The sequence below is a fragment of the Melospiza melodia genome, unplaced genomic scaffold (genome assembly GCF_035770615.1).
Source record: "Melospiza melodia melodia isolate bMelMel2 unplaced genomic scaffold, bMelMel2.pri scaffold_35, whole genome shotgun sequence".
Lineage (NCBI taxonomy): Eukaryota > Metazoa > Chordata > Aves > Passeriformes > Passerellidae > Melospiza > Melospiza melodia.
The window spans coordinates 6,962,717-6,988,262 of record NW_026948670.1 but is presented as its reverse complement, the minus strand read 5'-3'; the positions used below and the strand labels follow the sequence as shown (position 1 = coordinate 6,988,262).

General features: G+C 57.3%; 2 protein-coding genes across 2 annotated transcripts in view; one reads left to right on the top strand and one right to left on the bottom strand.

Annotated features, from left to right (window-relative positions):
* LOC134434366 (Fc receptor-like protein 5) overlaps positions 1 to 25,546 on the top strand; it is a 63,240-nt gene that overhangs the window by 16,455 nt on the left and 21,239 nt on the right. The window lies entirely within an intron of this gene.
* On the bottom strand, positions 12,881 to 17,300 carry LOC134434409 (low affinity immunoglobulin gamma Fc region receptor III-like). The gene is made up of 9 exons (XM_063183069.1): positions 16,920 to 17,300; positions 16,171 to 16,271; positions 15,587 to 15,607; positions 15,259 to 15,498; positions 14,741 to 14,998; positions 13,666 to 13,749; positions 13,256 to 13,277; positions 13,089 to 13,168; positions 12,881 to 13,002 (listed from the first exon to the last, which is right to left on the bottom strand). Exons 2-9 carry the CDS (start codon positions 16,199 to 16,201, stop codon positions 12,893 to 12,895), a joined length of 846 nt encoding a protein of 281 aa, XP_063039139.1. The 5' UTR covers positions 16,202 to 16,271; positions 16,920 to 17,300; the 3' UTR covers positions 12,881 to 12,892.

The following is a 25,546-nucleotide window of genomic DNA, read 5'->3' as shown; positions in this document are numbered from 1 at the left end:
TTCTGTGTCACGGGGCCCTTGCTTGTCCATCTTGGCGTGATGGGAATTCTGCTTCATCCTCACGCTGCTCTTCCCAATGGAAGATTCCCAAATTCCTGGATGTCCCATCCTTTGCCAGCAGCTCTGTTTTTCCTATTGAAATGAAGGGAGACGACCATCCGATTGATGAGCATCGACTCCGATTTCTTGATCAATCAGCCACTTTATATAACAGTGTTAATTAACTTCATGCATATTGCAAAATTCGAGCTCACAATAGGTTACAGAGAAAACTCTAACCCCTCCTTTTGTTTTACAATACCTGTGGTTTGTTTATTGAAAACAGGACCAGCGTTCTCACTGTGATATGAAAAGTTCTCAAAATGTTCATATCTGTTCCCAGAGCAGCTATCTGTTCCCAGAGAGCCCAAGGACAGAATGTTTTGCCTGTTATGGGAAGACTGTCTGAGAATCTTATTGTTTATAAAGTAGTGCTTGAGAGAGCCTAATTATTTATAGAATCAAGCCTGGGAACTGAACCAGGCTCTCCACATTTTCCCAATAGAAAAATTTCAGATCCTGGCCCAGCTGGTGGATGAGATGTTTTCCACACTGCCTTCATTATATCCAGGTGTCAGGGTCCGTCCTAGTGGACAGATGACCTGATGGTTCGTAGGAATGATCTCAGAGTGCAAAAAACCAACACGGTACGAGGGGGTTTGCAGTGATAATCAAAACAAATGCAGTTTTATTGAAATTACCACAGCAAAAATGCGATAGAGAATTAAGGGAGAGAAAGATAGAGAGAGAGAGAGAGAGAGGGGATATAGCTACCAACACAGTGACGAAGTCCTTTGGTGCAGTCCAGTCGAGGATCCGCCTGCTACACTGGGGAGATCTCAAAGGCTCTAGCTAAGTCAGAGGTTTTTATTATTGAAAATTGTGAGGGAAGGAAACAGATACAATAGGGAACAGATGTAACAGGTAGTCCATGTTCTCAACAGTAAATGAGAGCCATTGTTTTCTTTCTCCAGTGGTCACAATCTGCAGGCAAACATCTCGCTTCGGTCAGCTTGCCTCCCTCACACACCTCCCCCGGGCTGGGGGTTTCAGTCCCAGTCCTTGGAAGGAGCAGAGGAGCCTTTTTAGGAGTTTCATGTCTCAGTCCTTGATGGAGAGGCTTTTTATATCTCAGTCTGTCTGTCAAGGTGGTTGTAAAACAAGTGAGGGTCTTCTGTGGGAGACCACCCAAAATTCAGGAGAAGTCCAGCCAGGCTGAGAGGTGGGACAGCTTCCAAAGCTACTATTGTTGCAAACAGAGCATGGTGCCCCTTCTTAGCATACAGCAAACACACTTGTGAAAACAATAGCTTAACACTGAGCTTTCAGGTCTCAAGGCCCGTGGCGTGTGACTTTTCTCCTTCAGAGCCAGATATAGACGGGGGGGGGGGGGGTCTTCTCTTCAGTGATCTCCCAAGGACAATCGTGAGGCAGAGGGAAAATTCTGACAAACTCTCACACCAGGGAATATTGCAGCTCTGTTTTTCCCAACAGAAGAATTCAGATCCCAGCCCAGCTGGTGGATGAGATGTTTTCCACACTGCCTCCATTATATCCAGGGAATGCTGCACTGGGCTGGGGAGCTTCTTCCCAGCTCCCTGGGAAAGGGGTGGGAGAGGAATTCCATGAGAAATCCAACCTCCACCTTCCACCCATTGAATCCAAAGCTTTTCCCACCAGAACCTTCCCATGGAATGAGGGAACAAGAGACTCTTCTATCCTGTAGTGGGAAATGCCAGAACCTCCTGCTCTGGGTAGAGCCCCTTCCACATTCCCAAAAAAAGGGATTTATCAGAGGAAGCTGCTCCTGGAATGCTGCTGGGAATGGCTCTCTTCAATTTCCCATTCATCTCTAAAGCTGCCATAATCAAAGCCAAGGGGGCAGGGGGGACCCTCAGGTGCTGGCTGCCACCTGGGGCTGGGCAGAGCAGGGCTGGGCAATGGCCATCCCTGTGCAGTGGGGCTGGGCCATGGCTGGGCCCCACCCTTGGATGGCCACCCCAACATCAGCCGCTCCACAATGCACATCACTGTCCCAATAACATCACAATATTTAATCAACAATAAAATCAATAATGCAATATCAATTTGTATAATATCACGTGAAAGTCAACTTACATTAACTTGTTTCTCACAACACATTCTAGTAAAGAACTGTTATTCCTGCTCCCACATCTTTACCTAAAAGCCCCATAATTTCAAAGTTACAATAGTTCAGAGAGAAGGTGGTTGTATTTTCCATTTCAAGGGAGGTTCCCACTTTGTTCAGCTTCTTTGACAGAGCTGAATATAGAAACACCATTTCTGCCAGTTTAACCAAAGAGCTGCATTTTTGTCCCAGGAGCAGGGAACCAGGTGCTGTGCCACCTTGGATCTGCGACGGGCACCAGTAAGCCACCTTAGTGGGAGCAGTGGGAGGGGGACTGCAGAGCCACTAAGCACATGGGGGTTAGGAGGAACAAATCTGATTTGGATTTATGTTTCAACATATACTACACATGAGGTGAAAAATGACTCTGTGGATTGTACATGTGCTAAGAACCCTGTCCCTGGCAAGGCTTCACACAACAGAGAATTGGGAGAGAAAGCTTCAGTGATTGGGCTGTGAGTGACCCCCACTGGCTGGTGGGAGAGATGCCCAGGAAAAATGTGTGGGAAAAATGGCTGGGAAATTAGGCTGTGGGAGGAGCCTTTGCAAATAAAAGCAGCAAACTGTGACACAACAGGAGTGTTTTGCTTTGGGTTTCTTGGAGGGATCAGGGGCTCGCTCAGAGGGTCAGCCTGGCCATCCTCCCCTGTGGGATTGACATTCTCTGAACCTGGGAGAAGCAGTGAGAGAGGCAAAGAATGATCCAAACAATTCTTATCTCATTTACTGCACCTGTATTGTTCACAAGTGGAATGCATTGTGAAAGATTGTTTACCTGAAGGGAATTTGTAATTGGATTCTGGTGTGAGTGTTTTGATTCAGTGACCAATTGAATCCAGGTCTGTGTGTGTCTGGACTGTCAGCTGACAGTCATGAGATTGTGTGCAGTGGAGTGCAGTTGAGTTCTTGGCAGATTCAGTTTAGATGTATTGTAATATAGTATAGAATAATATAGTATAATAAAGTACTTAATAAGCCTTCTGATAAGATGGGGTAAGTTGCATCATTCCTCCTGGACATTGGGTAAAAATATCATCGACACTCCACTCCCTTACCTTTTCCTCTGGTGGTCCTTCTTCCCTGCCTGCATCCATTCTTCCCTGCTTCACTGCTTCCCCGAGGCAGCTCATGCTTGCGTGTCCTGGATGTTCCTTCATTGCTCCCCAATGGAGCGGATGCTGCCTGCACCCACCCGCCGCCTCTGCCACGTTTGCCATGCTGCCCACAGCCCCGAGCCTGCTGCACCTGCCCACCACAGCCCCAGCCCCTGCAGCCAGCCCAGAGCCACCAGTGCCACAGAACCAGCCCGCAGCCAGCCTGCAGCAGCCAGCCTGCAGCCATTGCTCACCCATGCCAGAGACACGCAGGTGCCATCCTTGGAAATCACGCCCAGCCACTCACAAAAGCAATGTGGGCTCGCCCTGGCTTGCAGCACACACACTCCATACGCCGAGCTGATGCCCACAGAGCGCCTGGGCTTCTTGTGGTAACGCTGTCCCTGTCTTCTGTTTCTCTCTCTATCCTTTTCCTTTCTACTCCCTTCCGTCCTCCTTCAGTACAAATGCTTATCCTCCTTTATCAATAAACAGTTCTCAGATATAATATTGCCAAGTTTTGCTTCATTTTCATCTGAGAAACCTTTCAGCAAGAATCCTCCCCAGTTCCCCCTTTTACAGCAGGATGGGACAGGGGTAGTGGGAGGGGGAATGGGGAAGCCCTGGGTGTACTGCAAGCACTGTGAGGAGAGAATGGGGCAGTCCCTGAGGGTACTTGGGCACTTGGAGGGAGAGGAAATGGGGAGCACAGGGTGCCCTGTGTAGCCTCCCCCTGACCCATGACCACCTCCCTTGGAAGGATGGGTAACCACAGGAGGCATGGAGGGAGCACCCCCAGAGTCACCCAGTTCCTCCCGCTTCCCAGAGGATCACAAATTTGGTGTAGATTGCCATAGATGTCGCTGAGTTCCCATGGTTGCCTGTGCAGCTCCATGTACGTCGGCAGAGGATCCTTCACTGGGGGTGCCAGGGGGTCTGGGGGGGGCCTGTGGGAACAAGGGGGTGTGTGGAAGGGGATGGGAGGTGCTGGGGGTTTGGGTAAAAGGTGTATCATGGATGGAGGCTGCACTCACCTTTCCTGGTGCTTCCTGGCATCTGCAAAGAAAACTGGACAGGTGACTTTGGAGACCCAGGGGCCCCCATCCACCCTTGGGAATGCTGAACCACCACCAGACACACAATTCTCCCCAGGCACCCCAGTATACCTGTAGCCCCCCCAGTATCCCTGACCCACTCCACTTGCACCAACACCCTGAGCCCCCAGAACTCTGAGCCTGGCAGGGAGGGGTACCCCTGATATAACCCCCAAAATCCCTGCAGGACCCTCCAACAGCTCCCCAGGCCTCTGAGCCATGGCCACTGGGGGCTGAGCCCCTCCCTGGTCAGGGGCTGTGGGTGCTGCCCTATGGCCCCCTTTCTCTGGGGGCCTTCCAATGTCTCTCCATGACCCCCGTCCCCCCATTGTCACGCACCCACACGGTGCCTCCGGTGCCAGGCTACAATGACACCCACAAGCAGGAGCAGGAACAAAAGGGCTCCACCGACTCCTGTGGTCACTGCAAGAAACAGAAGGGGACAAAATGAGGTTACCCATCACCCCAGGGGTCCTACACTCCCTGGTGACCAGGTGTGATCCCACCTGTGACCCAGGGTGAGCCAGGTGTCACCACCAGGGCCAGCTCAGGGCTGAGTGCCCGGAACACACGGTGCCCGTCCTGTCCCAGCTGGTTGGTGGCCATGCACTGGTAGGTGCCTGAATGTCCAACATCAATGTCCCTAATCTCCAGGACAGGACCCTGGGCCACCTCCTTCCTGTTGTGCAGCCAGGTGAAGGTGACAGGGGCTGAGCCCACCTGTACCGAGCAGTGCATGGTCACGTTGTCACCTGCATGCACCTCGTGTGACAGGAGACTGGGCGTGATGGTGGCATTGGCCACAGGCACTGTGGGGAAAGAGACAGGGTTGGCACCTGGCAAGGTGTGATGGGGGTGCAGTGGGTGGACTCACCCCCAGCCCGAGCATCCCGCTCACCCAGGACAGTGACATTCAGGAGGTCACTCTCAGCCACGCTGTCCCCATCACTGACCCGGCACTGGTACTGGCCGCTGTCATTGCCCCCAACGTGGTTCAGCTCCAGGTGGGGGCCAGTGCCCAGCGTTTCCGCTGTGCCCTCCCGGTGCCAGGAGAAGGACAGGGGACCTGTCCCCGCAGCCACCATGCAGCTCAGCACCAGGCGGTCCCCGAGTGCCACCTGTTCTGCGGGGGGCTGCACCAACAGTGACATCCCTGAGAGTGGGACACCTGTGGGGATACAGGAGGGGTGGGAGACATGGGAGGGGAAACGGGGATGGGAGGGGAGCCGAGAGGATCCCAATGAGCAGAAGGAGACCCTGGAAGGCATTTGGGACCTGGGGACAATGGCGAGACCCTGAGGGAAGGGGGAGAGACCCAGGCAGTGATGGAGAACCAGACGAGAGGCTGAGGAGACTCGGAGAAGGATTTGGGGTTTAGAGAGGGGTGGGAGGAGCCAGGGAGGGAAGGGAGAGCAGAGGGTGGAGCAGGGACCTTGGAAGGGGTGGGGAATCCAGGGAGGAATCTGGAGGACAAAGAGAGGGAGGAGGGATCTGCAGGGGGAACTGGGCAGGCCTGGGGGTAACCAAGAGGGACTTGGGAAATTTTGGGTGAGCCAGGGAGGAGAAAAGGGAGGGATGAAGGATTCAGGCAGTGGTGGGGAAACCCTTGGAGGATGTTGGGCTTCCCTGTCCCCATCCCTGCACTCACTGTGCACTGTCACTGAGACCAGCTCCGACTCCTTCCACAGTGACACCACCTGGCCCCTGCAGCTGTAGCGGCCGCTGTGGGGGAGCTGCAGAGGAGACAGGGACAGCTCAGTCCCATCATGGGGCCAGTCCAGTTTCTTCCCATCATGGTAGAAGGACACATCCGTGAGCTCTTTGTTCTGCCAGCCCCGGCAGCGCAGTGTCACCATATCCCCCTCCAGCAGCGCCCATGCTGGCACCTGCAGCACCACCAGATCTAGGGGAGAGAGGGGTCCTGTCACACCAGGGGCATCAGGAGAGTGATGATGGCACCAGAAGGCACCAGGGGCCACCCATTTTTAGAGAGAGGTCTCCTTGCACATTGATTCTCTGTGATGTCACCAGAGCAGGGGATAGGCTCTGGTCACACAGGAGGTGACCCATGGAGCAGAGCCCACCCAGAGCCCTTGGGGTCCCTGTGGGTGTCAGGCTGGGGACACCCAAACACCCCTCACCATCTGAGACTCTCACAAGTGGGCTGAGCCCAGTGTCCCTTCTGAAACAGGCGTAGGTGCCACTCTCGGTGACATTGAAATGTTTGAGTCTCTTCTGCCACCAGCTCCATCCGTCCCTGACCCAGATAGTGTCACCGGTGGTCTCTGAGCCCTTGCACGTCAGTGTCACCTGGTCCCACAGCACCGCCGGCCTCCAGGGTGGCTCCATGAGGATCTGGGTGGTCTGGGCATCTCCGGATGACAGGGGACACCAGCCTGCCAGGGCCAGTGTGGGGCTGGGAACAGCGGGGTGGGGCCATGGCATCCCCTGAGGACTCACCGGTGAGGCCAAGGGTCTGGGCTGGAAGGGTGAAGGGACAGGGCTTAGTGGGGGTGGCACTGCAGGGACAGAGGCACGGGGGCATGGGGTATGGTGGCTGTCCCCAAAGTGCTTTTGTGTGACATGGACCCCTTGTGGATAGAGACACTGCAGCCAACTCTTCTCAGGCACAACACCAATCACACTGCGGACACCACTGAACTGGGGATACCACAGGCACCCCATGCTGGCACAGGTCACCCCCACCAGCCCCATGATGCCTCCCAAAATCTTTGCCCCAACATTTTTGCCCACATATTCCTGTCCCCAAAGTCACCCTATGGCTTCGGTCATCTCATGCACTGACTCTGCTGGCCTTGGGGATCTCAGGGGACCCCTCAGCCCCCCTGTGCACCCTCCCCTCTCCATCCCCATCCCTGGGGTGTCAGGCCTGTGCCCAGGGCACTCACCCCACAGGAGCAGCGCCACCTTCCTGGCCATCCTGGTGTCCCCAGCCATGTGGACTGGCTGTCACTCACTGCTGGGAGTGGCTGTCCCCTCACTGGTGGCTTTTTGGATAAAGGCGAAGGAAACGAGGTCAGGTCTTGTCCTCACGTGTTGGTTGCCCCTGGTGGGGGCAGGGTGGCCACAAGCACAGGGTCATGGGGATGTGGCTGTGGGGACAGGCTGTGCAAAGTTTGGGAACAGGATGGGGACAAGGCTGGGTGGGACACAGTGGGACTAGAGGTTCTCATGAGTGGGGGACTCAAGGGGTTTGAGGACCCTGGGATGGGTGTCTGAACAAATGGGGGTCCCAGGGATGGGGACCCTGAAAATAAGGATCCTAGGTAGGGGGAGTCACCAGGGATGGGGGGGCCATGGGAATGGGGGTGCCCAGGGCTGGGGTGCCTCAGAGATGGGAATCCCAGGGGAGCATGGGCTCCAGGATTTGGGGTCAGAGGATGGGGATGCTGGGGGAATGGGGGTCCCTTTGGGATTGGGAGTCCTGAGAGAATCAAGGTCCTGAGTGAAGGGAGATTTCAGGAGATGGAATGAATAGGAGAGGGTTCCTTGGGAATGGGATGCTGGGCCATGGAGATCCAGGGGAATGGCATTACTGGCATGGGGGTCTCAGGCAAGGTGGGACATAAGGAATGGTGTTCTGAATATTTGATTTCAAGGGGAATGGGGTGCCAGGCATGGGCGGTGGCTTGGTGAGCCTCTGGGTCAAAGCTTCTTCCCTGGGTGCCTCAGATTTTTGGGTGATCCAGCGTCCAGCAAAGTCTCCTCAGGGTACTTACGGTTTAGGAGCATAGGAGCATCACTGCAGGTAGATTCCAAGAAGGTCTGGGTCTGCGATCAGAGACCTTTCGCCTCTTTATTTCCATTTCCATCATTTTACCCCTCCATTTCACAAGCTCCCAGTTCGTGCCTTGATGGACCCGTGGATGCCTTGAGCAGGGAACCGGCAGGGGGAAACCCAGGATAGGGGAAGCAGGGAGGAGGGGTCTGCAGGGAGGGCTGGGGAGGTTGTGGGGTATGGGGGTGTCTGACAGTGCCCCCCCAACATTTTCACTTTCTCTCTCCTGCAGCAGAAGGCAGAGGCCATTTGTGCTGAGTGTCACATGGGGGGGGAGGGGTCTGCCCTGGGAGGGGGCACATCCAGGGGGCTCCTGCCCTGGAGGGATCCTTTCTCGGGGGGACACCTGCTGGACAAGGGGCTCCTGTCCTGGGGCATGGCAGCTCCTGGTGTTTCCAGACTTCTCCATTCTTGCTCATCCCCTGCAGGATCTGAGCCAGCAAGAGCAGCTGGGAAATGGAGCCCCAGCCAGGAAGGAGCTCCCAAACTCCTGCTCCTTGAAGCCAGTGGCCATCCAAGGGTGGGGCCCAGCCATGGCCCAGCCCCACTGCACAGGGATGGCCATTGCCCAGCCCTGCTCTGACCAGCCCCAGGTGGCAGCCAGCACCTGAGGGTCTCCCTGCCCCCTTGGCTTTGATTCTGGCAGCTCTAGAGCTGCTGCCAAGGTGAGAATTCTGTGGGTGGAAAAAGGCCTGCCTGTGGTTTGCTTGCAAGAAGCACAAACCTCAAAGGGAGCCCAAGCAGTGGCTCTGCATATGCCTTTGATGGTTTTCAGAGCAGGGCTGACTGGAAACTTCCCTGCAGAGGCAGTTGAGAGGGAGCCAGTCCAGATATGCAGCAATTTATCACTTTGTCCCTCTCACCATGTATTGTAATTACATATTATATTACTGGAATTTTACAAATTTTAAAATGGAATTTATATATGTAATGTTAAAGTAACTTTGTTACAAAGATATAGTTTTTATTTCTGTTGTTCATTAAGCTTTGTGAAATAGCTGAAATAAGTATGCTTGTCTTTAAATGCCTGCTTGGATGGGATACATCTGATGAAGACAGGATGAGGACACCTGCTACAGATATGCCAGCTATCAGCTGAAGACAGTGTGGACCAAAGCCCAGAAATGAAGATGATGACAAGAAAGGACTAAAAGCACAACCAAGGAATAATTCTCTAAAAAGGCAGATCCAAGGATGAGCCATGTTAAACAATTCATGGAATATAAATTAGTTTGGGGAAAAAGTTTTCTATGCATAAGGGTATATGAATATGCAACAGGCTTAACTAAGGCAAAAGGTATCTAAGAGGTAAACCAGAAGAGAGCAGTGTGCTCTTGGCTGAGTGCCAGGATGCACCCACCCATAACAACGTTTGCTCTATGGTCCTTGTCTCCTATTGTCCTTTATTAAACTTCAAAATTTTTCACAGGAGACAGAATGTGTTTATCACATGCTTCAAAGATGACAATTCTGTGGGGGGAAAAGGCCTGCCTGTGGTTTACTCAGCCCTGCAAGAAGCACAAAATCCAAAGGGAGCCAAAGCAGTGGCTCTGAGGTGGCCTTTGATGGTTTTCAGAGCAGGGCTGGCTGGAAACTCCCCCTAAAAAAGCAGCTGTGGGGGAACAAGTCCAGAAATGCAGCAATTGATCATTTTGTCTTTCTAGGGAAGGGACTGAGAGAGACCAAAAAATCCTGCAAAGACAACAACAATCTGCTCAACACGCAGACCCGGACCCTGCTCCTCCTTCCTGTCTCAAACCTGCAGCCCTTTAGAACATCCTGGAAAGTATTTTTGGGTTCTGGTTCGGTTGTGAGACAAGAGAGAAAAGGATGGAAATGTCAAGCAGGGGCTCTACTCCGCGGCTGTGCTGGGGCTGTGGGGAGGGATCCTGTCTCGATTCCAGATGTCCCCAAAACTGCTCCTTCCCTGCCCTCATCACCCACACAGGGCACTGGGAATAGACAGGGCTCTGCCCTGCCCCTGCCCTGCTTCACTTCCCAGAGCTGTGAGGCCTTACCCTGGCAACGCTTGGTCCTGACACATCGCGACAGTGGCTTCGGGCACGCTGCCACAGTCAGTTTGGACACCCTGTGACCGTCCCGGCACTCGCAGCACAATGGCAGCTGGGCCCCTTCCCGGTGCTCCGGGACCACCATTGCGGTCCATCCTTTCCGCAGACCCCACCGCAGGGTTTCTACTCCCCCCTGTCCCGGGGTCTCCCCTCCGCCGTTTCGCTCTCTCCACGTTTGGGGCTCCCCAGTGGGGTCCCGGTCCCTCCATCCCGGCCCCTCCCATCCGCTGCCCCCCGGCCCCTCTGGCCGCGCCCCCCGACAGCCCCGGGGCCGGCACCAGCAGAGGCTGCCAAGCCCCTGCAGGATGAGACGTTCCTGGGACCGCGCCGGCTGAGCGGGGCCCGGCTCCCTCATGCCGTCCTTGCCCACAGCACTCGGGCTCCAGCAGCCCCAGGCTGCTCTTTCGGGATGTGCCGACCGCTCCCAGAGTGCTGCCCTTTGTTGGAAACGAGCCCAGGAGCACCCGAATCACCCCGGGACATCCTGTGAGGCTGTGCCCGAGCCCTGAGGGGTTTGGGAGCCCAATGGGTGTCACTGCTCTGTCCCAAAATCTGGGGGGAGCAGGAATGGCAAGTGGTGCCCCAACATGGGCTCCCGTGGGCCTCACCTCAGCACCCTGCGGAATTGCCGGCACTCCGGCTCCACCTGCATGGCCAGGTGCTGTTCCCATGGGCCACCTGCTCCAGCCGCTCCTGCCTCAGCCACTGCTCCAGCTCAGCCTTCCTGGCCGACCAGTGGGAAGTAGCAGCCACATGGCACAGGTACATAATCATCCCCAGCACCAGCAAAAACCTTTCTTGCAGCCTAAAAAGCTCCTTGTGGGCAGTGCTGGCAGCATCTGACCCCCAAATTGTATCCAGTGCTTCCTTGTGTAGCCCAAAATCCCCAGGAGAGACAGCGGAGCCCTGTGTTTGTGAACAGGGATGCTTTAGGAGCACTGCTGAACTTTAGGAGCCTGGCTTAATTACAATGCCTCCTTAAGGGTCTGCAGCACCCAGAGCAGAACAGGGGCATTGGCCCAATCAGCTCCAATTTTGCCCCATTTTGCCATCCCAAGGCACTGCTCCCATCCCGGGCTGTCCCTGTGCTCCAGATACTGCTGCAGAGCCCTTCGGGCTGTGCCTCTGCTCTCTTCTTCCTCCTCCTCGTCCCCCTGTGGCTTCTGTGTTGGGACCAGCAGTGGCCAGGAAGAGCAGGAACTCCAAACATGCTCTGCAGTCCCCTGAGCTCCTCAACATCCCAGAGGAATTCAGCATTCCCAGAGCTGCTGTACCCAGGCTGAAAGAGGAAAAGGGAGTGAAAGGCTGAGGGTTTGCAGGAATCCTGGCATAAAGCCACCTGAGGTGCTGTGGTGGACCTGAGACCTGCCTGGGGTCAGGTGCTGCCTTCCTTCCATTCAGAATCACGGAGAGTGCTCACGGGTGTTGTGCAGGGCATGTGCCAGGCCCCGGGACACTGCTACGCTGCCAGTGGGCACTGGGATCCAACCTGCTGCCTTGGCAGCTTCTGCCGGCTGCCGGTGGTGGTGCCGGGAGTGATTGGTGCCCGTGAGTTTGCAAAAGGAGCGATTTCCCCTCCTCCCTCCCGTCCGAGGCCGCCATGGCCCCTGAGGGGATGGAGCTGGACCGGAGCGCCCCCTGCTGGCCGCAGTTGTAACTGCACAAATTAGGAACAAAGCACTGAGAAGGAAATGTTCTGGTTTTGTATTGTTTGTTCTATTCTTTTTTATTAATTTCCTCATAAAGAATTCTTATTTCTTTTCCTACACTTTTGCATGCATGCCCCATCATTTTTGAAATAAAAATGCTTTTAGAGACTGGTCTTCTTATTCCAGCAAGGTTTCCACTTTCCTTGGCAGATATTTTCCCATATACCAAGATGCTTAACAACTCCTGGGCTTCAGCGTGGATAGGACAGACACTCCCAAAGGACACATGCTCAGGGTCTTGGCCACCTGATGCTCTGCTTTTTAAGCCAGTTGGGTCACCAAAGGCCCTCTCCCCAGCTGGCATTTCTGGTCACCCAGCCACTCAGGAGCTGGCTTTGGCAGAGCGTCACACTGTCCCCAGTGTACAATGGCTGACAGACTGACGGACAGACGGGGTCCTGTCTCTCCAAAAGCAAGGCCTGACCCACGCCTGCCACATGCAGCTGTTTCAAAACATCTCCAGACATCAAACTTTTCTTCTGACACCCCACCCTGTGCCATGGCCTGATCCCGACTGCCCTGGCAAAGGGGAAGCTCTTGAACCTCCACAGGCCTTTGTGTCATCCTCGTGTGGGGAACATTGCAGAGGAGGGGTTTGGGACAGGGGACACCAGAATCCAGAGCCTCTTGAAGGCCACTTTGGCCATCAGAACAAGGAAGGTCCAGGGCCCTGTCCTCAACAAACAAACCCTGGAAACTCTCCCCAGCAGGTTTCCTCCACCTTTCCAGGATTCCTCCTTCCTACCCTTGGGACTCTGAACTGTTGCTTTTGGTTTTATTCTGTCTGGTTGCTGTTTCAGGAAATTGTTCTTCTCTCAGCCCTTTGGGATCTTTGTGCCTCTATAGGGAGGGAGAGGGGCAGTTTTTAGTGGCAACACACACACGAGTGTGTGCCCATGGGTGGGGACCCTCAGTGCCCCCCAGTTCCCCCCAGTGTCACAGCACATTCCCGTAGATGTCACCGGGTTCCCATGGTCGCCCATGGGGTCCCCACAGCTCCACGTAGGTCTCCTGGGGATCCTGGGGGACAGTGACATCGGGGGACCCTGCAAAAGACACCAGTTGTAGGGACCAAGCTGGGGGTTAACACAAGTGGGCAACGTGTTACTGTCCCCCCCATCACTGTACTCACACCGTGCCTGTTTGCTGCTCACACCGTGAGTGTATCGAACCTTGCCCCCCTTGGGGGGTGCCGTTGGATCTGGGGGAGGCCTGTGGGGATAAAGACAATGTGTGGAAGGGGCTAGAGAATTGTGGGTTGGGGTAATAGGGGACGCATGGCTGGAGAGCCCCACTCACCTCTCTTGTTGCTTCCTGGCAGCTGCAAAAAAAAAAAAAAGGAGAGGGGTGACTGTGGGGTCCTAGGGCCCTGACCCCTCTCAGGAACCCTGTAACCCCTGAGACCCTCATTTTCTCTCAGGATCCCCAAGCATGCCAGAAGCCCCTCAGAATTCATGAACCTGTCAAATTCCCCAGGCCGATTTAGCCTCAAGAACCCAAAGCCCAACAGGAACAGAGACCCTCCAAAAGCCCCCAGGGCCCCTTAAAGAAACCCCAGCATCCCTGCAGGACACTCCAGCACCTCCCTAAACCCTACAGGAAACCTGGGCAAGGTCACAATTCTGGGGCTGTGGGTGCTGCCCTATTGTTCCCCAACTCTGGGGGCCTCTAGAGCTCCCTGAGACCCCCGTTCCCTCATTGTCACCCACCCACACGGTGCCACCGGTGCCAGGCCACAATGACACCCACAAGCAGGAGCAGGAACAAAAGGGTCCCACCGACCCCTGCTGCCACTGCAAGAAACAGAGGGAGACACATCAGGATCGCCCATAACCCCAGGGGTCCTGCACTCCCTGGTGACCCCGTGTGACCCCACCTGTGTCCCTGTGTCCCCATGGTGTCACCTCCAGGGCCAGCTCAGGGCTCAGTGCTTGGAACACACAGTGCCCGTCCTGTCCCAGCTGGTTGGTGGCCACACACTGGTAGGTGCCTGAATGTTCCACATCGATGTCCCTGAGTTCCAGGAGGGGCCCCTGAGCAACCTCCTGCCCGTTGTGCAGCCAGGTGAAGGTGACAGGGGCTGAGCCCACCTGCACTGAGCAGCGCAGGGTCACATTGTCACCTGCATGCACCTGGTGTGCCAGGGGACCTGGGATGATGGTGGCATTGGCCACAGGCACTGCAGGGACACAGACAGGGCTGAGGGCACAGGGAGGGGCTGGCAGCCGGTGTGAGGGGATAGGGAGGGGAGGGGATGAGAGTGATGGGGGATAGTGGGGACAGGGCTAAGCGATGGATTTGTGGAGACAAGGGGAGTGGTGGAAGGACCCAAGAAAGGTCTCTGGGGGTCATGGAGTTGCCCAGGCAGGGGTCCCTAGGAGCATGTGGGGGGCCCTGTGCCCATCCCCACACTCACTGCAAACTGATGCGGAGCCGGGTGCTGCTCTTACGCACGGTCCCCTTTCAGAGTGCACCTGGCAGCTGTAATTCCCTGAGTGGGAGACCCCCACGGTGGGGACCAGCAGCTGCAGGGACCCCTGAAGGCCCCCCACCACTTGCCTGTCCCTGTGGAACACGTGCAGGAGGGGGGCTCGGGGCCGCAGGGGGCTGGGGCTGCTGAGGCAGCTGAGAGTCAGGGGGAGCTGAAGGATGGCTCAGGGGGACCCTCCAGCACCTGCACTGGGAGGAGCTCAGGGCAGGAGATTGGAGGCAGTGGGGACAGTGACCCCAAGTCCTTGGGGAGGGGCTGTGGGGGTGTTGGGGTGGAAGCTGTGGGGTTCTCACCATGCACTGTCACTGTCACCGGCGCGGACACCACCCACTCCCTGTCTTTCAGCCAGCCCCTGCAGTGGTAGCGCCCACTGTGGTGCAGCTGGAGAGGGAACAGGGTCAGCTCTGTCCCATTTCGGAGCTCCACCAACAGCTTCTCTTCATGGTAGAAGGACACCCAGGTGCCCAGGTTGTTCCGCCGGTCCCGGCAGCGCAGTGTTACCGTGTCCCCCTCCCGCAGTGGCCGTGCCGGCACCTGCAGCACCAGCCAGTCTGGGGAACAAGTGGGTCCTGTAGCATCAGGAGGCCTTGGAGGGTCCTGAAGGCACCACCCAATAGGAACCCCCCATTGGGTCACAGCCAGCACACTGGAGGTCCCCAATTCCAATACAGGGGCCCCTCCACACTGGCATGCTTTGGGTTGTTCCCATATGCAGGGGATGGACTCTGGTCACACAGGAGGTGACCCATGGAGCAGAGCCCACCCAGAGCCCTTGGGGTCCCTGCAGGTGCCAGGCTGGGGACACCCAAACCCCTCTTACCATCAGAGACTCTCACGGGGAGGCTGAGCCCAGTGCTGGTTCTGTTACACTCGTAGGTGCCATTCTCAGTGACAGTGAGGCGGTCATGTCCCTGCTGTCCCCAGCGCTGCCCATCCTTGTACCATGTGGTGGCACTGGAGGTCCCCGAGCCCTGGCAGGTCAGTGTCACCCGGTCCCACAGAACTGCTGGCATCCAGGGGGGCTCCACGATGATCCAGGTGGTCTGAGTGCCTGTGGGTGACAGGGGACACCAGCCTGCCAGGGCCAGCGTGGGGCTGGGGACAGCAGGGTTGGGCCATGGCATCCCCTGAGGACTCACCAGCAAAGCCGAGGGTCTGGGCTGGAAGAGAGAAGGGACAGGGCTCACTGGGGGTGGCTCTGTATGTACAGCAGCACCAGAGCTTGGGTTTTGGCATCACCCCCAGATTTCTCCTGTGGGGACACCAGCGTGGCTCAGACCTGGGGCTCCAGGGCCACCTTAGACTGAGGCAGGACAAAGGGACATGATGGACACCGTGGGAATGGCGATGCCAGGACCATCCTGTGCCGGCACAGGTCTCCCCCACCAGTCCCATGGTCTCTGTACCCAGGGCCCATCTGCACAGTGCTTTTCCCCTAATTCCTGTCCTGGTCCCCCAGGCACCCTGTTCATGTCCCCACATCTTCACCAGTCCCACGATGCCTCCCTAAATTCCATCCCCCTGTTATTGTCCCCATGTTCCTTAACCCCTTCTCCTGTCCCTAAAGCCTCCCCACGACCCTGGTCACCTCATGCCTTGACTCTCCTGGCATTGGGAACCTCAGGGAACCCTGCAGCGCCCCTGTGCCCCCGCTCCCCTCCACTGGTCTCTGCCTCACCAGGGCCCATCCCTGGGGTGTCTGGCCCCTGCCAAAGGCACTCACCCCACAGGAGCAGCGCCACCTTCCCTGCCATCCCGGTGTCCCCAGCCTTGTGCACTGGCTGTCACTCGCTGCTGTGGCCACCGCTCCCCTGGCTGGCAGCTCTTTGGACGAAGGGGAAGGAAGCGAGGTCACGTCTTGTCCCCATGTGTAGGTGGCCCTTGGTGGGGGCAGGGTGGGGACAGGATGGGGGCAGGGTGGGGACAGGATGGTGGCAGGTTGGGGAACTTCTGAGAGATGGGGGTGATGGTGGGACATGGTGTTGCCAGAATTTGGAGGCTGAGGCTGTGTAGGGAGCCAGGGATGGGCGTCCATGGGAATGGGGTGCCCAGGGATGGGGTCCCAGGGGAATGGGGATCCCAAGGGTTAGGTAGACTCAGACTCAGGAATGAGGGTCCATGAACAACGTGGCCTCCAGGGATTTCTGATCATGGGATGGTGGCCAAGGATGTGGGTGCCAGGGTTAAAGGGGGCCCTGTGAGATTGGGGGTCCTGGGGGAATGAATGTCCCCAAGGGAAGGGGTGTCCCCGGATCTGGAATTACCAGGATGGGATCCCATGGAAATTGGGGCCCCAAGTGTTGGGTGGACTCAGACTCAGGAATGAGGGTCCAAGAACAACTTGGCCTCCAGTGATCAAGAGGTGGTGGCCAAGGGATGAGGGTGTCAGGGGAAAGGAGGGCTCTGTGAGAATGGGGATCCTGGGGGAATGAATGTCCCCAAGGGAAGGGAGGTCCCAAGGGCTGGAATTACCCAGGAGGGCGTTCCTTGGTGTTGGAGATCCTGGGGAATTGCAGTCCGGAGATGGGTACTCCAGGGAAGGGGCGACTGAAAGAAATGGGATTCCCATGTTTGGGATCCCAGGGGAAAGGGGGTGCCAGGGATGGGCAGTGGCTGGAGGGGCACAGGGGTCACAACTCCTTCCCTGGGTGCCTCAGGTTTTGGGGTGACCCAGGGCCCAGCACTGCCCACCCACTCTGCATGTTTTCTGGGCAAGCATCACATTGGGTTTCTGGATAGCTCTAACTCTGTGCCCTCCCCTGCTCTTGACTTTTACCTCTCTTTATTTCTCTATTTCCCTTATTTTCCTCACTTTTGTGCCTGGTCCCCTCAGCCCCAGTTCCTGGCTCAGCAATCCTGGGGAGCACCTGAGTAGGGAACAGGTTGGGGGGACCCCGGGGAGGGGGGAAATGGGGTGTGAAGGGTGCAGGGAAGGGTGGGGAGGCTTTGGGGAATGTCTGCTTGTGCTCCCTCAACACTTTCACTTTCCTTTTCCTGGACAAGCAGGAAGAGGCCATTTGTGCTGAGAGTCAGATGGAAAAGGAGGGGGTTCTGTCCTGGGGGGGCACATCCAGGGGGGTCTTGTCCAGGGAGCATCTTGTTCTGGGGGTGACCTGGATGAAACCAGTCCGGGGCGTGGCGCATCCTGGGGAGCCATGTCAATGCAAGCGTGGGGCCCAGCCATGGCCAAGCCCCACTGCACAGGGATGGCCATTGCCCAGCCCTGCTCTGCCCAGCCCCAGGTGGCAGGCAGCACCTGAGGGTCCCCCCTGCCCCCTTGCCTTTGATTCTGGCAGCTTTAGAGCTGCTGCAGAGGTGAGAATTCTGTGGGTGGAAAAAGTTCTTGGGTTTTGTTCTTCTTGTGGTTTTCTCAGCCCTGCAAGAAGCACAAAAGCCAGAGTGACACTAGCAGTGAGCCTGTGAAGGCCTTTGATGGTTTTCAGAGCAAGGCTGGCTGGAAACCCACCCTGCAGGGGCAGCTGGGAGGGAACCAAACAGGAAATGCAGCAATTTATCAATTTGCCCCTGTCCCCAGGGCACTGAGAGAGCCCCAGGTCTACTGGAAAGAAAGCAACAACAATCTGCTCCTTAACCTGACAGGGACCTGGCTCCTTCCCAAGCTGAATTGACAGAGCTGAACAAACAAAACCATTTCTCCCAGTTTAATCAAAGAGCTGTATTTTGGATCCAATAGGAGGGACAAGGGTCCTGTGCCTCCTGGCTCTGGGGAAGGGAATGGGGAGCCTTTGGGGGTACTGGGAGCACTGGGAGCACTGGAACGGGGAGCTCTGGGCAGCCCCACATGGGACCCCCACTCGTGGCCACCCCACAGACATGGTGAGCACCCATGGGAGCTTGGGGGAACACATGGTGGGTGCCCTCAGGCAGGGACCCCCAGTGCCCCCAGCGTCACAGCATGTCATCGTAGTCACAGGGGCCCCGCTGTCCCTCGTTGGGTCCCGACAGCTCCGCATTGGTCACTTGTGCATCCCGAGGTGGGGCAGGGCTGGGGGACACCCATGGGGGCCCTGAGAGTGACACTGGTTGTGGGGACCTGGGTGAGGGTGACACCCGCGGGTGACGTGTCACTGTCACCCTCTGTACTCACCGTCTGCCCATTCGGTGCCCACGATGTGTGGGGTTCAGCACTGCCCCTTCCTCCCAGGGGATCCTGTGGGGATGGGGGGGGTCTGGGTCATGTCTGGGGAGGGGGAGAGGGGAGTCCCAGCCAGAGCCCCCCACTCACCTCTCCTGGAGCTTTCTGGTAGCTGCAAGGGAAAGGGGAGGGGGTGACTGTGGGGACACCGGGACCCCTGATCCTTCCTGGGACCTCAGGAGCTCCAACCACCCACAAGATCCCCATATCCCCACTGCAGCCCCAAATTCCAATGGACTCCTGATTCCCCCAGGACACTCTGATCACTCTTGTACCTCCTGGAACTTCTGCAACACCGCAGTGCCCCCAGTCCCTCTGGTGCCCCCAACCCTCTGAGCCCCCAGAATCCCAAGCATGGCAGAAAGGAGGGCCCCCAAACTCCCACAGGACCCACAAAGATCCTCCAACATCCCTGCACAGCCCTCTAGCAGCTCTCCAAACCCTCCAGGAACTCCCAATGCACCACAATGTTCCTCAAAGCCCATCCGGGGATGGCCCTAGAGCACTGCTAAGACTCTCCAAATTCCCCCCAAATCCCTCAGGACCCCTAGACGAGGTCACTGCAGGCTCAGTGTCCCCCAGCTCAGGTGCCCTCGGTGCTGCTGAACTCTGCCTCCACTCTGGGGCCTCCTCCTTACTCCAGGGCCCCAATCCCCCCCCATTGTCACCAACCCTGGCGGTGCCACCAGTGACAGCCCCCGATGACAGCCAGGAGCAGGAGCAGGAACAGGAGGGTCCTGCTGACATTCGCAGCCACTGCTGGGGACAGAGGGGACACACCAGGGTCAACCTGAACCTTGGGGTTCCTGAACACCCTGGTGACCCCGTGTGACCCCACCTTTGACCCAGGATGAGCCAGGTGTCACCTCCAGGACCAGCTCTGGGCTGAGAGCCTGGTGTCCTTCTGTCCCAACTGGTTGGATGCCACATACTGGCAGGTGCCTGAATGTCCCACATCAACAGCCCTGAGCTCCAGGAGGGGACCTTGGGCCACCTCCCGCCCGTTGTGCAGCTACATGAAGGTGACAGGGGCTGAGCCTACCTGCACTGAGTGGTGCAGGGTCACGTTGTCACCCGCGTGCACTTGATGATACAGGGGACTTCAAGTGATGGTGGCATTGGCCATGGGCACTGTGGGAACAGAGACAAGGCTGAGGGCACAGGGAGGGGCTGGCAGCCAGTTTGAGGGGATAGGGATGAGGGGGATGGGTGTGATGGGGGACTTTGGGTATTGGGTCACACCACAGAGGAGTGAAGGGTCTGAGGGTGGAGGCAGAGGGGCACAATAAAGGTGTCAGGGGGACATGGAGGTACCAAGGAGAGGGACCCGGGGGGTCTCTGGTGACTCCCCGTGCACATCCCCACACTCATTGAACACTGTGATGCGGAGCCAGGCGCTGCATTACCGCACTGATCCCTCCTCTTGGGGTGCACCTGGCAGCTGTATTTGCCCTAGTGGGAGACCCCCACAGCGGGCACCAGCAGCTGCAGGGACCCCTGTGGGCCCCCCACCACCTGCCCATCCTGGCAGAACCCGTGCAGGAGGGGGGCTCGGGGCCACAGGGGGCTGGGGGTGCTGAGGCAGCTGAGAGTCAGGGGGGACCCCACAGTGGGCTTGGGGGACCCTTCAGCACCGGCACCAAGGAGAGCTAAGGGCAGGAGAGGGGAGCTAAGGACTGTGACTCTGAGTCTGCTGGGAGGTGGTGTTGGGGGTGTCAGGAGATTGCAGTTCCAGCCGTGGCGTGCTCACTGTGCACTGTCACTGTCACCGGCGCTGAGAGCATCCACGAGGACACCTTGGAGCTCACCCAGCCCCCACAGCGGTAGTGCCCACTGTGGTTCAGCTGCAGAGGGGAAAGGGACAGCACAGTCCCATTGAGGGACCCCTACCCCTCCTTGTCCTCATAGCAGAATCGCACCTCAGTGACCGACATGTTCTCCCACTCCCTGTGCCCCCTCCCCACTGGTCTCTGTCTCACAGAGGTCAATCCCCAGGGTTTCAGGTCTGTGCCCAGGGCACGCACCTCACAGGTGCAGCGCCACCTTCCCGGCCATCCCGGTGTCCCCAGCCATGTGCACTGGCTGTCACTCGCTGCCAGGGTGGCTGTCCCCTGGGTGGTGGCTCTATGGCCAAAGGGGAAGGAAGCGAGGTCAGGTCTCTTCCTCATGTGTAGGTGGCACCAGGTGGTGGCAGGGTGACCACAAGCTGGGGACAGGCTGTGGGCAGGGAGGGGACAGGATGGGGACAAGACAGAGTGGCAGAAGGTGGGACATGGGCCTGGCAGGAGTGAGGGGCACAGGGTGCTTGGAGAGCCAGGGATGGGTTCCAGGAGAATGGGGAGCCCAAGGGATTGGGTCCCTGGGAATGGGGGTTCTGAGGAGGGGGAGTCACCAGGGATGGAGGTGCCATGGGAATGGGGGTGCCCAGGGCTGGGGGAACTAAGGGATGGAAGTCCCAGAACAATGAGGGCTCCAGAGATTTGGGGTCAGGGGATGGTTGTCCTAGGGATGAGGGTACCAGGGGAATGAGGGATCCAGTGGGCATGAGGGTTCCTGGGATAATCAAAGTTCTGGGGGAAGAGGAATTTCTGGGGATGAAATGAATGGGAGAGGGTTCCTTGGGAATGAGGTTCTGGGCCATGGAGATCCTGGGGAATGTGAGTACTGGGATGGGGTCCCCAGGACAGGGGGACTGAAGGAATGGGGGTCCCATGGTTGGGTTCCCAGGGGAATGAGGGTGCCAGAGATGGGCAGTGGCTCGGTGGGTCCATGGGTTGGAGCCCCTTCCCTGAGTGCCTCAGATTTTGGGGTGACCCACAGCCCAGCACAGGGCTTGAAGTGTGCCAATGGCCTGGGGGTGATGCCAAGGAAATTCTGAAGGGCTCTGAGTCTGTGTGCCTCCAGCTCCCAGGGGCTTTTTCCACTCTTCATTTCCATTTCCTCCCTTTGATCCCTAAATTTCACAATGCCCCAGTTTGTTCCTTGATTATTCTGGGAAACAACAGAGCGGCGAATGAGTTGGGGGAACCCCAGAGTGGGGCTAGTAAGGGTTAGGGGTCTGCAGGCAGGGCTGGGGAGGCTGTGGGGCATGGGGGTGTCTGGCTGTGTCTCCCAACACTTTCACTTTTTCTGTCCTGCAGAAGAAGGAAGAGGCCGTTTGTGCTGAGTGTCAGATGGGGGGAGGGGGGAGGGGAGTGTTCTGCGATGGGGGGATCCTGTCCCAGGGGGGACACATGCTGGACAAAGGGGGTCCTGTCCTGGGGAATGGCAGCTCCGGGGGGCTCCAGATTTCTCCATTCTTGCTCGTCTTCTGCAGGATCTGAGCCACCAAGAGCAGCTGGGGTATGGAGCCCCAGCCAGGAAGGAGCTCCCAAATTCCTGCTCCTTGAAGCCAGTGGCCATCCAAGGGTGGGGCCCAGCCATGGCCCAGCCCCACTGCACAGGGATGGCCATTGCCCAGCCCTGCTCTGGCCAGCCCCAGGTGGCAGCCAGCACCTGAGGGTCCCCCTGCCCCCTTGGCTTTGATTCTGGCAGCTTTACAGCTGCTGCAGAGGTGAGAATTCTGTGGGTGGAAAAAGGCCTGCCTGTGGTTAGCTCAGCCCTGCAAGAAGCACAAAACCCAAACGGAGCCCAAGCAGTGGCTCTGAGAGGGCTTTTGATGGTTTCCAGAGCAGGGCTGGCTGGAAACCACCTCTGCAGAGGCAGCTGTGAGGGAACCAGTCTGGAAATGCAGCAATTGATCATTTAATCCCTGTCTCCAAGGGACTAAGAGAACCCCATAACTACTGCAAATGCCACAACAATCTGCTCAACAACCTGACTGGATCCTCCTTCTTGAACAAAACCAGCAGCCCTTTGGAACCTCATGGAAAGAAAGTTCGGGTTCTGGTTTAGCTGCCAGACAAGAGGGAAATGTGGGAAATATTGAGCAGTGGCTCTGCCCTATGACCATGATGGGGCTGTGGGGAGCGATCCTGTTTGGATTCCAGGTGTTCCCAAAGCTCCTCCTTCCCTGCCCTCCTCATCTGCACAAGGCATAGGGAATAGACAGGGCTCTGCCCTGCCCCTGCTGCACACCTTCCAGGGTACCCCTCCACTTCCCGGAGCTGTGGGAGCCTTACCCTGGCAACGCTCAGTCCCGACACATCGCCACAGTGGCTTCGGGCACACTGTCACAGTCAGTTTGGACACCCCGTGTCCGCCCCGGCACTCGCAGCACAATGGCAGCTGGGCCCCTTCCCGGTGCTCCGGGACCACCATTGCGGTCCCTCCTTTCCGCAGACTACACCGCAGGGTTTCTACTCCCCCCTGTCCCGGGGTCTCCCCTCCGCCGTTTCGCTCTCTCCACGTTTGGGGCTCCCCAGTGGGGTCCCGGTCCCTCCATCCCGGCCCCTCCCACCCGCTCACCCTCCAGCCCCTCCGGCCGCGCCCCCCGACAGCCCCGGGGCTGGCACCGGCAGACGCTGCCGAGCTCCTGCAGGATGAGACGTTCTTGTGGAAGTGCCGGCTGTGCGGGGCCTGGCTCCTTCACACCGTCCTTGCTCGCAGCACTCGGGCTCCAGCAGGCCCGGGCTGCTCTTTTGGGATGTGCCGATCGCTCCTGGAGCCCTGCCCTTTGTTGGGAACGAGCCTGGGAGCATCCGAATCATCCCCGGGTCCTCCTGTGAGGCTGTGCCTGAGCACTGAGAGATTTGGGAGCCGATGGGTGTCACTGTTCTGTCTCAAAATCTGGGGGAAGCTGGAATGGCAAGTGGTGCCCCACTGTGGCCCAGCCCCTGGGGGCCTCATCTGACCACCCTGCAAAATTTTCGGCACTCTTGCTCTACCTGCATGGCCAGATGCTTTTCCCATGGGAAACCTCCTCCTCCAGCTGCTCCCGCCTCGGCCACTGCTCCAGCTCGGCCCTCCTGGAAGGCTAGCAGGAAGCACCAGCCACATGGCACAGGCACTGAATCATCCCCAGCACCAGCAAAAATCTTCCGGGCAGTAAAGAAAGGTCCTTGTGGGCAGAGCTGGCAGCATCTGACGCCCAAATGGTATCAAATATTGCCTTGTGTAGCCCAAAATCCCTGGAAGAAGCAGCAAAGCCATCTGTTTGTGCACCAGGATGATTTAGGAGCACAGCTGAACTTCAGTAACTCCAGCTATAATTACAACACCTCCTTAAGAGTCTGAGCTGCCAGAGCAGAACAGGGGCATTGGCCCAACCAGCTCCAGTTTTGCCCCATTTTGGCCTCCCAAGGCACTGCTTCCAGCCTCGGCTCTCCCTGTGCTCTAGCTGCAGCTCCAGAGCCCTCAGGGCTGTGGCTTTGCTTTCCTCCTCTTCCTCCTCCCCCTGTGGCTTCTGTGTCAGGACCAGCAGTGGCCCAGGAAGAGCAGGAACTCCAAAAGTGCTCTGGAGCCCCCTGAGGAGCCCAGGCAGAGTCAGCACTGAGTACCAGCTTTCCTCAACATCCCAGGGCAATTCAACATTTCCAGAGAGGCTGTGACAGGACTGAAAGAGGAAAAGGGAGAGAAAGGCTGAGGACTTGCAGGAATCCTGGCATAAAGCCACCTGAGGTGCTGTGGTGGACCTGAGACCTGCCTGGGGTCAGGTGCTGCCTTCCTTCCATTCAGAATCACGGAGAGTGCTCACGGGTGTTGTGCAGGGCATGTGCCAGGCCCCGGGACACTGCTACGCTGCCAGTGGGCACTGGGATCCAACCTGCTGCCTTGGCGGCTTCTGCCGGCTGCCGGTGGTGGTGCCGGGAGTGATTGGTGCCCGTGAGTTTGCAAAAGGAGCAATTTCCCCTCCTCCCTCCAGTCCGAGGCCGCCATGGCCCCTGAGGGGATGGAGCTGGACCGGGGCGCCCCCTGCTGGCTGGCAGTGCTCCTTGCAGCGCCCCCTGCTTGTCGGGAGTGTCCCTGCAATCTCCCCTGCTGGCCGCAGTTATAACTGCCACAAAAAACAACAGCACTGAGCTGAAGGGAAAGTTCTGGGTTTGTGTTGTTTGTTCTGTTCTGGTTTATCAATTTCCCAGGAAACCGCTGTTATTCCTTTTCCAACATTTTGGCCTGAGAGTCCCACAATCTTTGAAATTAAAGCAAGCTTTAGATATGGGTCTTCTTTCCATTTCAGGAATATCCCACTTTCCTTGGCAGATATTTCTCATTTAAATGGGTTGCCAACTCCTGGGTTCCAGTATGGATGGGTCAGACACCCCAAGAGAAGACCCGATCAGGGACTTGGCCACCTCATGCTCTGCCTTTTAAGCCAGTTGGGACACCAAGGGCCCTTCTCCCCAGCTGGCATTTCTGGTCACCCAGCCACTCAGGAGCTGGCTTTGCCAGAGCATCACCCTGTCCCCAGTGTGCCATGGCTGACAGACTGATGGACAGACAGGGCCCTGTCTCACCAAAAGCAAGGCCTGACCCATCATACACAGGAGTTCCAAAATGTCTCCAGACATCAAAATTTCCTGTCGCTGACACCCTGGCCTGTGCCATGGTCTGATTCCGTCTGCCCTGGAAAAGGGGGAGGCTCTGGAATCCCCACAGGACCTTTGTAAGTTCCTCGTTTGGGGAACACAGCAGAGGAGGGGTTTGGGACAGGGGACAAGAGAATACAGAGCTCCTGAAGGCCGCTTTGGCCATCAGAGCAAGGAAGGTCCCGGAACCTGCCAGGTTCCTCTGGTGGAGGAAAACTAGAGGAAATATTTGAGGTTTATTCGTTTTTGGTGACTTTCCCCGGAAATCGTTCCTTTTGTGACAATTCAGACTCTGAACTTTGCTTCCGTTGCTGTTGTTTTTATTCTATCTCATTGCTGTTTCTGGAAATTTTTCGTTTCTCAGCCCTTTGGGATCTTTGTGCCTCCACAGAGAGGGGAGGGGCAGTTTTTAGTGGCAGCACACACAGGAGTGGGTGCCCATGGATGGGGACCCCCAGTGCCCCCCAGTTCCCCCC